The sequence below is a fragment of the Capricornis sumatraensis genome, chromosome 19 (assembly GCF_032405125.1).
Source record: "Capricornis sumatraensis isolate serow.1 chromosome 19, serow.2, whole genome shotgun sequence".
In the NCBI taxonomy this organism is placed as follows: Eukaryota; Metazoa; Chordata; class Mammalia; order Artiodactyla; family Bovidae; genus Capricornis; species Capricornis sumatraensis.
The window spans coordinates 34,422,031-34,438,483 of NC_091087.1; the positions used below are offsets into that span (position 1 = coordinate 34,422,031).

The 16,453-nt window shown below is 49.9% G+C and overlaps 1 protein-coding gene across 2 annotated transcripts in view; it reads left to right on the forward strand.

Moving 5' to 3' along the window:
* IL16 (interleukin 16) overlaps window positions 1-16,453 on the forward strand; it is an 82,011-nt gene that overhangs the window by 56,168 nt on the left and 9,390 nt on the right. For both annotated transcript variants that reach the window (XM_068991142.1, XM_068991140.1), the window contains exons 10-14: window positions 702-789; window positions 2,998-3,476; window positions 8,202-8,352; window positions 11,575-12,661; window positions 13,543-13,711. In XM_068991142.1, coding sequence (XP_068847243.1) covers window positions 702-789; window positions 2,998-3,476; window positions 8,202-8,352; window positions 11,575-12,661; window positions 13,543-13,711 — 1,974 coding nt within the window. The remainder of the gene's footprint in view (window positions 1-701; window positions 790-2,997; window positions 3,477-8,201; window positions 8,353-11,574; window positions 12,662-13,542; window positions 13,712-16,453) is intronic.

Sequence of the window (16,453 nt, forward strand, 5' to 3'; positions counted from 1 at the left end):
TCTCATAGTTCTTTGTTATGCAGAATATTTTCATTTTGAGATTGTCCAATTTATCTGTTTTTTTCCTTTTGTTGCTTGTGCTTTTGGTGTCCAAAAAGTTCTTTTTAAAAACCCTCTGATTTTACTGTGAAGTAGGTTCTATTGTTGTCACTGTTTTGCAGGAAAAACATTGAGGGTTAGAAGCTTAAGTTCCTTGTGTGAGTGTGTGGTTAGAAAATGAGGGCACTGGGACTTGCACATGAGTCTGTTTGCTCCAGAACTCATACTTTTAACTATTACTCAAAGGTGATTAATTGCCTGTGGCAATAAGATGGCTAGGGTTACAGTTATGACATCGTTGTTGTTGGTAATAAAGGTGATGATGATGTCACAGCAGCGTTAAGTGTGGAAGAACTCCCCAGAGGTAAACTCTAAAATGGTAACTCTTGCTGCCGATTTGGCAGCAAGTAGTGGAGAAAAGGTTAGGGAGTTCAGAGAGGCCACCTTGAGAATCCCGTTATTGACACAGTTTGGACTTTGTCCATAAGATACTAGGGAACCACTGATGCGCAGGGTGTTTCTGGGAATGTCAGCTCTTTGTAGAGTGGGTGTGAATGAAAGACAGCAAAATCCAGGGGCCCAGCTAGGGAACTGGTACAGGACTGAGAACCTGATGCAGACCTTCCCACTATTTGCTTGAGGAGGTGATGTATATTTTCCAGGTCTCTGAACAGCAGCTCAAAGAAGCTGTGGCCCAGGCTGTGGAGAACGTCAAGCTTGGAAAGGAGCGGCACCAGTGGAGTCTAGAAGGTAAGGAGACGGTGAACTTGCATTTGCAGCATCTTTGTCTTCTTAGAAAGCTTTGAGTCTAGCCACCAACTCACTCTCTACCTCAGGAACATAGCAGTCATCACAGACGAGCCTGGTTCATAGACAAGGACTGAAAGCTAACAGTCCACCAGCTAAATTGGGGTCCCATCATGCTTTGTTTTGGAGGCACGAGAGTTTAAAATCGTCTGAATTTGAATAGTTTTAAATCCACCAACCTTCTCTAGTTCTTTACAGTCCTCACCATTCCCTGTTATCTTATTTTACCAGGTTGCCTGTCTCACCTCTCTCCCTATAGGCATTTGAGATTTCAACCACTAGCCCATGCTAATAGGTTCCTTAGAAAGAATAATATCTATTAATAAAGTTTCTGACATGTATTAAGTTCTAATCTTGTTAGGCATGCTATTTAATACACTATTTCCCTGAATCTTCCCATATAATTTTTATGCATATTTTTGGGAAAATGTGGGGTCCTGAGAGGCTCCCTTATCCCAGATCAGCCACTGAGAGGCTCCCTTACCCCAGATCAGCCACAGAGTACACAGATAATCTGGGGTGGGAACCAGGCCGGCCAACTCCAACGTACAGCTGGTGGGCATTGGCCAAGTTTTGTGGAATGTCCATATTATAGAATAATGTGCAGGCTTTAGCACTGATATTCACAAGGATGTTACACAGTCTGGAAAGTGTCCAGATAAAAGGACAGGATCCAGAATTTTATTTCAGTGGTGTTCTTCCATTTCCACCCACTCGACATGCATCTATGCTCAAGGGAGGAGGACAGAGAAAAAAAGTTTGACAGCGGTTATCTCTGATAGGCTGAGGGTGAATTTTTGCTTTCATTTCTTCCTTTTTGCAGCTGACTTTAAACAAAGATACATTTTTATTTTATGATCAGGAAAAAGCAAAAGAAAAGCTTTTTCTCTAAAGACTATTTGAATTATGAGCTTGATCGGCCTTGGCTCTGTACTGAGGTCTGAGATGCTCGCCTGTGGGGCTCCCCTGTTGCTCCTGGACTTGCAGAATGGCTGACATTTGAGCGACAGCCTGGGCCTCGGTCTGCTCCCACTCTTCTGATCTGTGGTGCTAGGGAAGGGGCATCTTCTACTACTAGAGACAAAGAAGGGTCAGTGGAGGGTGTGTGGTTGGCCCTAGTGCTCAGAATATGACAGGGTTTCAGAAGGGGGCTCAGAACCAGGAGGAAGGGCTGCATAAGAAGAGAAAAGGAAGAGGGGAGTCTGGCTAAGGCACAGTGGTTTTCTGGCCCTGTTTCATCCTCATATTTGGAAAGAAAGGTAACCTCTTGGTTATTGTTGTTCAATCACTAAGTCATGTCCAACTCTTTGAGACCCCAAGGACTATAGCCCACAAAGCTCCTCTGCCCATGGGATTTCCCAGGTGGAAATAGTGGAGTGTATTGCCATTTCCTCCTCCAGGGGGATCTTCCCAAACCAGGAGTTGAACCTGAGCTTTCTGCATTGGCAGGCAGGATTTTTACCACTGAGCCACCATGAAAGCCCGGACCTCTTGGTACAATGCTCAAAGCGCCTTCACAGACATTTTCTCTCTTTGATTTTGAACCCCAAAATGTCCAGTGCCCCTGAAATGAGTATCTCCATTTTACAGATAGGAAATGGAGGGTGGAAGTTTGGGTTCCCCCAAAGGTCAGCAGGCTTTGAAATGGGCCATGGTCAGATTGTTGATTCAGAAGCATCCGGAGGCTCCACACCTATGGGAGCGAGGGATGTCTCAGGGCTGAGCAGAGGGGCCAGTTGAGCAGAGTTGATACCAGACTACTTCCGCCCAGCCATGGAGCTCACATGGCCCACTGGAGGTGTCCTGTGTGCAGAATTGGTTGGGTCTTTCTAGCCTCGTCTCCATCAGGCATTGGAGGTGGGCTGCCTTTTGGGCAAGGTGGTCCCTGAAGGGGCTAACAGCCAGGACATCAAGCCCTTCCTTGAAGGGCAACCTTGGGGATACATCTCCATCTCTATGCCTGGAGACTCAGAAAGTTTGAATGATTTTCCCAGCCTGATGTCACTGGTGCTGGACACCAGACCCAAGACTTCTGAGCTTCATTCCAAAGTGACCTCCGGGGAGAAGCAGACAGCCTGGGCAAGCAGTGTACCCCTGGCAGGAGTCCTGAGACAGACCAGGGATGGAGTTTCATTTGTGCTTCCAATGCAGGTGTCAAAAGGCTGGAGAGCAGCTGGCATGGGCGGCCCACCTTGGAAAAGGAGCAGGACAAGAACTCTGCACCCCCTCATCGACGGGCGCAGAAGGTCATGATCCGTTCCAGCAGCGACAGCAGTTACATGTCAGGATCTCCCGGGGGCAGTCCCAGCAGCAGTGGAGAGCAGCCACCCTCTGACCTGGAAGTCAGTGTGCACAGCCCCAGCCTGCCCCTGGGGCGGGAACCAGGGGTGCCTCCTGGGGCCCCATCCAGGCACCCCCAGGAGAGCCTGCCCCTCCCTGCAAGCCAGGGCAGCCACCCACCACTGAAACTCAAGAAATCCTTTGAGATTTTGGTGAGAAAGCCTACATCCTCCAAGCCCAAGCCCCCACCCAGAAAATACTTTAAAAGTGACAGTGACCCTCAGAAGAGTCTGGAAGAGAAAAAGGACTCCCTGTGCCCTTCCGGACACACCTTGCCCACCTGTGGCCAGGTAAGAGAGGGTTGAGCATTCTCTTGCGCCAAGCAGGGTTGAACTGGGTTGTTAGTAGAGTGTTAGCCGAGGGCAAGGAAGGGGTTTCTCCTCCATCAGAGAGAAGGGGCTGGGCTCAAGCTTAAGGCTGACTTCAGAGAGAGAGCTTTGCAGCTTGGCAGACCTCAGTTGAAGCCCCAGTCTTGCTGAATGACTTCTGCGTTGCCATCCATGACAAGGCTGCTCTCACAGGTCTCTAAGCCTCAGTTTCCTTATCTGTTAATTAGGTCTAAGTTTATTTTAAGTTTTATTTTATTTTATCTTTACAAACATTAGGGGGGTTAAAAGTTATTTATTTATTTATTTTTGGTAGCACTAGGTCTTCATTGCTGCACAGGCTTTTTTCTAGTTGCGAATGAGCAGGGGCTACTCTCCAATTGTGGTGCGTGAGCTTCTCATTGCAATAGCAGCATGGGCTCTAGGGCATGTGGGCTCAGTAGTTGAGCCTCCTGGGCTCTAGAGCACAGGGTCAGGAGTTGTGGTATGTGGGCTTAGTTGCTCTACAGCATGTGAAATCTTCCCGGATCGAGGATCGAACCCAAATCTCCTGCATTAGCAGGTGGATTCTTTACCACTGAGCCACCAGGGAAACCTCAGGATTATTTTTCTATGTGGACCATTTAAAAAGTCTGTATTGAATTTGTTACAATATTGCCTTTTTTGGCCATAAGGCATGTGGGATCTTAGCCCCCTGACCAGGAATCGAACCCATACCTCCTGCATTGGAAGGAAAAGCCCTAACCATTACACTGCCAGGGAAGCCCCTGGGGCTGAATCTAGAGGCTCCCTCCACGGGCTAAGGTGAGGATTCAAAGGAACCAACCGAGCGGATGCCTAACAGGCTCGCAGGCATATTGGTGTTCGTTGCTATGACCGTTTGTCCCTCACACCCCTGCAGACCTCCGCTTCCTTTCTCTGCAGCTCCATCCCTCTCCCTCACAGGAGGGCAGGCTCAGGCCAGGCAGTTGCTGTATCTTGAGCATTTTTTTTAGGCCCAGGTGCTGTGCTCTGTCTTAGTTAAGCCTGACAACCATCTGGGGATAAGAGTCCCTTTCATGCAAAGAGAAAGCCGAGGGACTCGCTCAAGTTCACATCGCCTGTGGGTCACTTTATCATTAGGCTTCGCTGTCTTTCACTTCTTCGGCAGATTTCACAGGGTAGGTAGAACTGGGGCCTCTGGTAATCCCCTCGAACAGTCCGCGATAAGGGTTGGGAAGCTTCAGGAGGAGCAAGAAACCCCAGAGAGGAAGGTGTTGAGTAGGAGGAGTGAGAGAGCAGACGAGGGAGAGGAAGCCAGGTTACTGAAGAGGAAGTACCATCTTGCAGAGAGCTGGCAGGATGTGGGCTCATTAGCAATTCGTGGTGGAGTTGCCAGGGGGCTCTGTTCCCCTGCTCCTTTTTTTTTTTTGCTTTCCAAGCAAATGAATATTTTATTAACCTGGTATAAAAAAAATTTTAAACACATGGTAGGGTTTTGACCTCCAATTCTTGTGAAGTCTGCTACTGAAATGAACTTACAGCTAGACAGTTTATGAATCTTGAAGATGCCTAGTCCAGTTAAGAGTTCAGAACAGACACCCTCACCTTGCGCGCCCCATTTTAAGCAAACATTTCATTTTCCTTTGCTCCTAAGACCTGTGAGTCCCAGAGGGCAAATTAGGAACAGAGAAACTGGGAAGCCAGGCTATCTACTTTGTTCCTGGAGACCCAGAGGGGGTCTGTAGGGGTCTCAGGGGCTGCCCTGGTGATGCCCTTGTGGCCTCTGGCCGGGTTGGAGGAGATATGGGGAGGGAGTCTCCCCAGGCGAGGCTGCTGGGGGAGAAGAGGGCAGACAGGGGCTCTGCTGCAGGCAAAAGTCCCCCGTCTTTGCCGCCCTGGCTGCTCTTCGGCACCCGGCATCCGTCTCTCCTGCCTGCACCCTCCCCACTTCCGCAGCTGCAATTCTCTGTCCTTCTGCTTTGTCCCACGAGGCCCACAGACCCTTCCACAGCCTTTTACAAAAGCACAGCCAGCACCATAATATTTTCCTGGGTGTTGGGTGTGCAGAGAAGGGACGACAGCACCATAAAACCAGGGGCTGTTTGCTGCATGTCATTCTTCTTAAAATATCCTCCACCATGTCTGGGGATTTCTCACTGGGTGTTTTTCTCTTTGGCCCCAGTGTGTAATATCTCTCCATTCTTTCCTCCCTTCCTCCCTCCAGGCCCTCCCCCTCCTCCTTTTTCTCTGTCTTTCTGTCCTCTACCCTCCACCTCCTCCAGTCTTTCCTCTCCAGGGTCCCATGACCTTTTTCAAGCTTTTATGACAGTCCCAGAGTGTTTTTCACCTACTGTAACTCAAGAGGACTTCCACAACCAAAATGACCTTCAGGATATTTCTTTCAACAGAGGACCAGTTCTCTCCCTTCTAGAAAATCTGCTTCAGTGATCACTTTTGGTTAAAAATCACTTTCTCCCCTAAGTCATCTCCTGTCTTCTTTCTCTTCTGTCTCCATCATTCACTACCAAGCATTCTGCCAGGAAAAACTATTTACAGCAAAATTCAAGTGAAATCAATCTTACTTCAGGAGCTAATTGAAAAAAACCTCCCATGAAGAGAGTGCAGTATCAGGTGTGTTGATGAAAAGACAAAACACAGCCGAGTCTGTTCCAACATGCAAAGTTGCTTTCACCACTGTGGTTGGTACCCAGGGCACCAGCCTATGAAAGTGTCAACCATTCACGGATATACATAGGGTGCCGAGTTCCCTGGGTGCAGTTAAATTTCAGACACATGTCATTTTTTTTTTCCTGCTGATGAGTGTCTTAGATACCAACAGTGTGATATTTTAAGCTTCTAATTTCATAACCAAACCTTGCTTTTATGAAGGACTAGTTCAAGAGACCCAATGATTCCTTTGGGTTGGTTGGTCTCTCGGTGTTTCCAAAGTGCTACCGTAGAACTCAGTTCTAAATAGGGAACCCTGGGCTGGGACAATGTTTGGTGAACACATTTCTAACTTGTATAGAATTATCCTTCCTAAGGAATGTTTATTGACAAAGTAGATATAAATCTCAGGCCACAAATGTTTTCAGTTTCTCTGTTAGTCCCACATGGTGCTTTTGTTCCTCCTTGTTCCCTTCCTTTTGGAAGGGAGCTCACAGCCTTATCTAATAGCCAGCCCATCATTCCACCTGACCCTGGAAAGAGCAGAAAAGAGATACCATAAACTGCAGTGTGGCAGAGTATTTCCCCTGCAGAAAAATTTTGGCAGCATCTTTCTTTAAATTATATATTTATTTTATTTTGTGGCTGTGTTGGGTCTGTCTGGTTGCAGCGAGCGGGCTGCTCATTGCAGTGGCTTCTCATTGCAAAGCATGGGCTCTAGGGCACTCTGCCTTCAGTAGTTGGGGCTCATGGGCTTAGTTGCCCTGTGGCATAGGGGATCTTCCCAGACCAGGGATCGAACTCGTGTCCCCTGCATTGGCAGGTGGATTCTTAACCTCGGACCTCCAGAGAAGCCCTATACAGCATCATTTTTATATTGGCCTTCTTTTCTTTCTGGGTTGCTGGTCTGCTTTTTGTTTCTACCATGGATGTTTATCTCTCTGGAACGCTTTTCCTTGGCTTCTCTGCCTGGAAAGTTCTTACCCTTTGCTCAAGAGCCAGACAAGAAGCACTTCTCCTGAGAAGCTTTCTGCCCCTGCTCTGGGACAGAACTGGGGCTGGTCCCTGCCTCTGGGCCCTGGCAACATCTCTTTCATGCTGTATGAAAATCCAAACTCTACTCAAGCATTAGAGAGTGACTTGATGCTTGGTCCAGCTCACCCCTGAACTGGTTTGTGAAGCAGCCTGAGGCCACATCCATGCTTAATGGGAAAACCATCCTGCTCTAGACTGATCAGGTCACCCTGGGGGCAGCAGAGGGGAGCAATGGCACAGTTCCAGAGTTTCTGTCATCCTTCGCAACATCCTTTCTAAAGAGCTGAATGTTGTTGTCTAGTCGCTCAGTCATGTCTAGGTCTCTGTGACCTCATGGACTGTAGCCTGCTAGTCTCCTCTGTCCATGGGATTCTCCAGGCAAGAATACTAGAATGGGTAGCCATTTCCTTCTGCAGAGGATATTCCCGATCCAGGGATCAAACCCAGGTCTCCTGCGTTGGAAGGTGGATTTTTTTTATTATTAACCACTGAGCCATCAAGGAAGACCATAAATAATGGAACAATGAATCACAATGTAGAAAGCAACAGATCCAAGTTTTCCTCTAAGGGTTCTAACCTTAACTTAATGAAGACTCGGGAGGCAGATCTTTGCCTCATTGTCTTCCCCCCTGGGAGGAGGAGGAGTTTGGCCAGATGTAGTGGTACACGAAGCAGTGCCAGCCCTAGTCCGCACCCCCAGCCCTCTTCTCCCTGTCACAGGGGGCCCAGGATCTTCACATCAAGTGGATGAGCCCTTGTCCTGGATGCCGACTCATGTCCAGGAAGCAGAGGGATGCTCTGGGCCTCCAGGAGGTGTCAGCTCCCTGGTCACCCATGCAGGCAGCGCCATGGAGGAAAGGACCCTCTTGACCACCAGGGCTGCTATTGGGCTTCTCATTAAAGCCTCTCGATGTCGGCCCCCCAGTCCCAATCAGAGGGCTCCTTGCTTTCTCACAGCTGGAGGCTACCGTTTTGACACAGTCTCACTTCCTGTTTACACCACAGGAAGCCAGAGAACTGCTGCCACCGCCGCCTCCACAGGAAGACACAGCGGGGAGAACCCCTCACGCCGCTGCTGGCCACCCGGGACCTGCAGTCGGGCCACACACGACACCCCTCTCAGAGGGCCAGCCAGGGAGGAGGGCAGCCAGCCCAGGTAGGTCTTCATCTGCCAGGAGGAGGGACCTTCTGGGTCAAGGTCCGGCACTAGGGGAAGACTGTCTGGAGCGCTAGCGCATCCTGCGTGGCTGGACAGCTGGGCCTGCGCTGGCGAGCAGTCAGGGTGGAAACCTCTTGGCTGGAGTAGTGATGCTGGGAGGCAGGGGGTGGGGAGGGGAAGCACAGTGGTGATGGGAGGAATGCGGGCCAATCCAGAGAGTCAGCTGGAGAAGGGAGCCCTTGGGAAAGGTCCCAGACACACCTACCCAACCACAGCGAGCGGCCGCTGCCTCCTGGGTGACAGTCTTCTAGAAAGCTGCTTCCAGCATTTCCGAGTCTGGGGATGCGGGTCAGAGAGGCATGAGTGAATAGCAGGTTGCTGGTGGTCACCACCCCCATGTGGGGGATGGCCAGGGTGTGCCCCCATGGTGCCCCTGAGTGCTGAGATGTGAGCTGAATATTTAGAGCTTTGATGACAGAGGATGGGATTTGAGGTCAGGGAGACCGGTGTGGGAAATCTGGCTCTGTCCTTCACCAGTGTGATTTCGGGCAACTCAACTTTTTTGTGTGTGAGCCTCAATTCTCTCATCAGCAAGTGGGAAATCACATAGAACCCCAACGGGTGACTCAGTTCAGTAAGTGTGTATTGAATGCTGCTTTCAAGAGTCCCTGTACTGGCTTCTGGGGAAGGAGCGAGGCAGAGGAAGGGACAGACACTGGGGGAGAGAGACACAGAGAGAGAGAGAGATGAGAATGAATGTGAAGGAGAATGAGAGAAAGAAGACAGACCAGTCCATCAAGGAGCTCCCAACAGTGGTAGTGGCAGAATTGGCTGCTGCTGCTACTGCTGCTAAGTTGCTTCAGTCGTGTCTGACTCTGTGCAGCCCCATAGACGGCAACCCACCAGACTCTCCCGTCCCTGGGATTCTCCAGGCAAGAACACTGGAGTGGGTTGCCATTTCCTTCTCCAGGCAGAACTGACTACACACTTACATATTTATTGCTCAACCTGTTTGAGTAGCACTACATGCAAATGGCCATCCACTCCAGTATTCTTGACTGGGGAACCCATGGACATAGGAGCCTGGTGGGCTACAGTCCATGGTGTTTACAAAATAGGCCAATGTGACTTAGCAACTAAATAACAGTAACCACGTGCAAAGCACACAGAAGGCTCTTGGAGGTCCAGGAAGGCTGTGAATGGAAATACCTGGCATATCTCACCTGGAGCAGGGGCCCTACTACTGGAGGCTCCTCCTCACCCCTTAGTCACCCCAACTGAGGAACACACCAGGGAACATCTCAGTGGTCTACCAACAAGAGCTCCTCGCCCCAGTTTGTATAGGGGTCTCATGCAGAATGTCTGACAGCTGAGTCTTACAACAGGCCTTACAGCAGAGCAATGCATAAATGCAGGACCAGGCTGAGAGGGCCAGACACACTTGGTAAAGTCCCAGAGTCAGTACTAACCACCCCGGCCTCTGGGATAGTGCAGAAGTTCTCCTTGGGATCTTCCAGGCTTAATGCCCTGCATGGTTGTGTAGCTTGAGGGCTGGCATTGGAACAAGAGGCAGGAGGAATGAATGTCTTCCTTACACTGGGCTGAATTCTGATACCAGGCACCGCCCAGAGCATGGCACCAGAACAATGAGACCTGGGGTGACCGAAGGACCACACATGAACTTGGCTTCTCAGCTGTGCAGGACTTGGGGGCCAGCCTCCCTCTGTCCCTGGGAAAGAGTGGCGGGTGGCAGAGCTTCCCCTGTCCTGGCTTGTTTAAGATGGGCTTCCAAGAAAGACCGACGTATGCTCCCCTTCTTCTGACCCCAGGGGTGAGGGGCTGAACTTGACTGGGAGTGCCTGATAAAGCAGGCTGGAAGGACCTATGGGGCTGCCCCAATGCCAGTACCCAGGCTCATCCCAGGTGTATTAAATCAGACCCAGTATATTTTAGGTCCTCCAGTTTCCAGTGGGAGCCCAGTTTGGGGAATCACTGGTACAGAGCTTCTTTCTCCTTGGAGCCTTCTCATCCATCTCTCATTGACTCTTTGGGCTGGGAACGCTCCTTTGCTGAGCAAGCTGGTTAACTCTTCAGGTAGGAAGAGTAGCAAACAGACATGACTTCAGGGACCAGATGATACTTTAATGTGTGAAATGCTAACTGGGTGAGAGAGAGGCTCACCCCGCTGAGCTGGGGTGCAACCTGTCTGAAGTCCTTCACACCTGCATTGCTTTTCAATGACGTGGGTGGTCCAAACCAATTAAGGCTGTCAATGTGTAACCTATGGCTTAAAAGTTTAAATGGTAAGAGAGTTGAGAGTTGCTTTGACCTTTAAAGTTTTAATGAGTTATCCAAGAGGCTACTTAGTACAGTAAGTCTGCTACATACGAATGAGTTCCATTCTGAGAGCATGTTTGTGAATCCAGTTTGTTCCTAAGTCCAACAAAGTTAGCCTAGGTGCCTAGCTAACACAATCTGCCACATAGTACTGTACTGTAATGGATTTATAATATTTTTCACAAAAATAATGCATAAAAAATAAACACAGAAATAAAACATTTTAAATCTGGCAGTAGAGTACCTTGAAAAGTACAATAGTGCCAGCTACATCACCACTGCTTTTACGCTTGCTTCCAGACATTCTGGGCTTGAAATAGAGACGCTGCACTACCGTCCTCTCTACAGTCCTATACAGTAAATTGTGCACAAGCACAGCCACTCGTAGAGGATGCACGCATGTGACCATGTACACCAGACACATGAACTAACTCACGTGACTGGGCAGGAGAACACACATCTGTATCTCTGAAAGTTCACACAACTTGAAGGTTCATATGGAGGGGACTTACAAAAGGACACAAAAGTGGGGAGTCAGGAGATGAGGGTCTTGGCTCTGCCAGCAGGTGACCCCTTATCCTTGTGAATGTTGGGTTCCTCAGTTACGAAGTGTCAGAGATCAGACTAGGTATTCTGTGGGAACCCTTCCAGCTGTAAAATGCTAGGATGCTGTGGTGTGAACTCATGCCTCTGGTCCCCTGGTTCTGTGTGCGCTTCAGCCAGGTGATAGTACCTGGGGTAGCAGCTTACCCAGGTAGGGATCCCCCACTCTGCTCATCTCCTCCCCTAGAATCCTTGCTGTTCATCTTTGAAAGTAGAACTTAGGAGGAAAACCCACAATGAGGTGTAACACACAGCTCTGGCCTTCTTTCTGCCCCCTAGGGACGCAAACGTCCCCAGTAAAACACCCATTGCTTAGGAGACAGGCTCGGATGGACTATAGCCTTGAGACCACAACCGAAGACCCTTGGGTTAGAATTTCTGACTGCATCAAAAATCTCTTTAGCCCCATCATGAGTGAGAACCACAACCACATGCCGCTGCAGCCCGACGCCCCGCTGGGTAAGGAAGATGGGATGCGGGGCCACCCAGATGGGGCTGCTGCGAAGCTGGACACCACCGGTGGCGGTCCCAAAGCTTACAAGCCGGCGGGTGGAAGCACCGTGAAGAAGGGTCCTCCAGTAGCCCCCAAGCCAGCCTGGTTTCACCAAAGCTTGAAAGGTTTGAGAAATCGTGTTCCAGACTCCAGGCGAGAGATGGCCATCTCCTGCCAGCCGACCCCGAACTCCAGGGAGCGCCCTGGGCCACCCCTGCGGGCTTCGTCCTCCATCAAGCAGAGAATCAGCTCCTTTGAAACCTTCGGCTCTACTCACCTGCCTGACAGAGGAGACCAGAGACTGAGCCTCCAGGCCTCCAGCTCCTTGGGCGAAGCAGCAGAACTTCCCGGGAAGCAAGAGGGAGAGCGGGCTTCTGGTCCCTCAGGGCAAGGGGCTCCTCCCACCACGGAGCAGCAGCGGCCAGAGCCAGAGCAGCTGCCCCCCGCCTCTCCGGCCACCTCAGAGGCCAGCGACCCCGGCGTGTCAGGGCGCCCTCCCCTGGAAGAGCAGCCCGGTCAGAAAACCCTCTCCTCTGACCTCGACCCTCTCTCAAGGCTGCTGGCGACACAGATGGAGGGACCCCGAGGCCCAGTGGTCAAGATGCCAAGTCAGCGGGCTCGGAGCTTCCCCCTGAGCCGGACCCAGTCCTGCGACATGAAGCCACTGGACGAAAAGACCAGTAAACTCTACTCCATCAGCAGCCAAGTGTCCTCGGCCGTCATGAAGTCCCTGCTGTGCCTCCCGTCTTCCCTCTCGTTCGGCCAGACCCCCTGCAGCCCCAAAGAAGGGATGTTGCCTCCCGCAGCATTCAGTGAAGACCCCGCAAACAGTTCTGCCGAAGTTTCTGCCTCGGACACCAGCTTCTCTCTCAAGTGAGTGTCTCCGTCCAGTGTTCACCTCTCTCATCTTTCGTCCTCTTACAATCCTGTGTCTTTAAAAAGTTTCTCAGGTTGGCTAAAGGATTGTTCCACCTGTTCTGTCTCTCTCTTTTTCATGTTTATTTTATTTTTTGGCTGCACTGGGTCTCCATTGCTTTTCAAAGGCTTTTCTCTAGTTGTGGTGCATGGGCTTCTCACTACAGTGACTTCTCTTGTTGCAGAGCATGGGCTTGAGGCACATGAGCTTCAGTAGTTGTGGTTCAAAGGCTCTAGAGCATAGGCTCAGTAGTTGTGGCAAACAAACTTAGTTGCTCTGTGGCATGTGGGATCTTCCCAGACCAGGGATTGAGTCCGTGTGCCTTGCAATGCAAGGTGCATTCTTAACCACCGGGCCACCAAGGAAGTTACCACCTGTTCTTATGAGCACACACATGTGTGTGTGTGTGAGAGAGAGTGTGTGGGTGTAAGAGTGTATGGGTCTTGTGAGTGTGTGGGTGAGTATGTGGATGTGTGTGAGAGAGAGGGGGGACATCATTCTTGGTGGTCATATAGACGCAGATTTGCCCAAAGCATCAGTTATACTCCAGGGTGAAGTTTTGAATACAGACTTCAGAGTCAGACACACTACAATCTGTGATTTCAAATTCCAGATCTTGGCATTTCATAACCAACTGACCATAGACAAGTTTCCCCACCTCCCTGAACCCCAATGTCTGTATCTCTGTGGTGAAGGGATCCTAGTTTCTATTCATAGACTTGTTGCATGTACTTGTTGAATGAACATTAGCACCTTCCGGGAATACAGTAGGTATGCAAAGACTGTTAGCTCTTGTTAGCATCACGACTCATACTGTGTGCTTCTCCTTCCTGCCAAGCCTTTCAGAGCTGAGAGAATACACGGAAGGTCTCAGTGAGTCCACGGAAGCCAACGACTGTGACCACTGCGCCTCTCAGCCCGGTCAGTCGGTTATCTCCTTGCTGAGCACAGAGGAACTAAAGAAGCTCATAGAGGAAGTGAAGGTTCTGGATGAAGCTACATTAAAGGTAGGTTTCTTTTTTAAAGGCCATTTACAGAGATGAAGGGCTTTCTAGGTGGCATGAGTGGTAAAGAACCCACCTGCCAATGCAGGAGACATTAAGAGACGTGGGCTTGATCCCTGGATCGGGGAGAGCCCCTGGAAAAGGGAATGGGAACCCACTCCAGTACTCTTACCTGCAGAACCCCATGGATGAGGAGCCTGGTGGGCTACAGTCCATGGGTCTCAGAGTTGGACATGACTGAGTGACTTAGCACTTACAGGGATGAAGGCCTTGCTCAGAGCAGTGTGGTCACCTCAGTTAGGTCGGAGGAGAAGCAACCCATGTAGCCCTGGGATCCCTGAAGTCAAACAGTGGTTCCCAGGGGCAGATACCAGAGTGAGACTGTGCCCTGCCCAGGGCAGAGGGGTGCTGTAGCACTGGACCAAAATCAGACCTTCCAGTATAGGGAGCTTTGTAGCTCATGAAGTGATTTCAATCAGAGTTGTATCTTTCTGATCATCTAATAACGGAGAAAGGTGAGGTTCAAGTTCGCAGAGTCAAAGTTTTCTATCTCCACTTTCCCCTGGCTGCCTGCCTGGCCTGCATCTCCAGGGTGATGCTGCTTGCGAGTGACCTGTCCATCATAAATTCTGAGTTCTTGCCTGAAGATTTGCCCTGCTCACTGAGAGGTGACTGATCCCAGGACTTGCAAAGGCTCCCACACTCAGTCAAGTCATTCTGAAAGTCCCACTTCCCCTATGCCTTCTGAGCATGACCCAAAAGTGTGTGGAGAGGAAGTGGTCAGGCAGAGCTGAGGCTCATTCAGCTCAGATGAGCACAGCCTCACGGGCCTTGCATCCATCTGGGAGGCCCCAGTCCACGAAGGCTGTTTATACTGGAATTATCCAGACTGGGAGGAGAGGGTAAGGAGGCATCACAGCCAACGTTCCCTACAGCAGAGGTCCCCGGCCTCCAGGTTCTAATGCCTGATGATCAGAGATGGAGCTGATGTAATGGTAATAGAAATAAAGTACACAGTGAATGTAGTGTACCTGGATCACCCTGAAACCATCACCCTCCCCCAGTCTGTGGGGAAACTGTCTTTTATGAAACTGGTTCAGTTCAGTTTAGTCGCTCAGTCATGTCCGACTCTTTGCGACCCCATGAATCGCAGCACGCCAGGCCTCCCTGTCCATCACCAACTCCCGGAGTTCACTCAGACTCACGTCCATCGACTCAGTGATGCCATCCAGCCATCTCATCCTCTGTCGTCCCCTTCTTCTCCTGCCCCCAATCCCTCCCAGCATCAGAGTCTTTTCCAGTGAGTCAACTCTTCGCATGAGGTGGCCAAAGTACTGGAGTTTCAGCTTCAGCATCATTCCCTCCAAAGTAATCCCAGGGCTGATCTCCTTCAGAATGGACTGGTTGGATCTCCTTGCAGTCCAAGGGACTCTCAAGAGTCTTCTCCAACACCACAATTCAGAAGCATCAATTCTTCAGCGCTCAGCCTTCTTCACAGTCCTACTCTCACATCCATACATGACCACAGGAAAAATCATAGCCTTGACTAGATGGATCTTTGTTGGCAAAGTAATGTCTCTGCTTTTGAATATGCTATCTAGGTTGGTCATAACTTTCCTTCCAAGGAGTAAGCATCTTTTAATTTCATGGCTGCAGTCACCATCTTCAGTGATTTTGGAGTCCAAAAAAATAAAGTCTGCCACTGTTTCCACTGTTTCCCCATCTATTTCCCATGAAGTGATAGGACCAGATGCCATGATCTTAGTTTTCTGAATGTTGAGCTTTAAGCCAACTTTTTTCACTCTCCTCTTTCACTTTCATCAAGAGGCTTTTTAGTTCCTCTTTACTTTCTGCCATAAGGGTTGGTCCCTGGTGCCAAAAAGGTTAGGGACTGCTGCCCTAGATCAAGGGCATGGGTGAGCCTGAGAAGATGTCCTGGGCCTCTGGGGATCTTGCTTATCACCTGTGCACTGGCACCATCTTACCCAGAGCCTGATTTCAACAAAATAACAGAGGCTAAGCTATGGTTTCTCCAGTAGTCATGTACAGATGTGAGAGTTGGACCATCAAGAAGGCTGAACACTGAAGAATTGATACTTTCAAATTGTAGTGCTGGAGAAGACTCTTAAGTGTCCCTTGGACTGCAAGGAGATCAAACCAATCAATTCTAAAGGAAATCAACCCTTGAATATTCATTGGAAAGTCTGAAACTAATGCTGAAACTGAAGTTCCAATACTTGGGCCACCTGATATGAAGAGCCAACTCACTGGAAGAGACCCTGATACTGGGAAAGATTGAGGGCAGGAGGAGAAGGGGGCGACAGGATGAGATGGTTGTATAGCATCAAGGATTCAATGAACATTAGTTTGAACAAATTCCGGGAGATGGTGAAGGATAGGGAAGCGTGGCATGCTGCAGTCCGTGGGGTCGCAAAGAGTCGACATGACTTGGCAACTGAACAACAGCAACAAAGTGCTGTATAAAATACATAGCTGTCCTGCTTGGGGCCTCCCTGGGAGAATATTTACTTTTAAACTTGACAAAGGGCTCTTACAAGGCAAGTAAGCTGATGCCTGGGGACAAGTTGGGAGATTTGGGCCAGTGCTGCAGTAGAGGTGGGGACAGTGAAGTCCATTCATCCCTTCATCCTCCCCTGGGTCTTAGGGACTCCAGTTCAAAGGCTGATGGAGAGGCATGGCAGAGGCTCTGGTGGTGCCAGAGCAAGTGAATTTTTGATGTAAGTT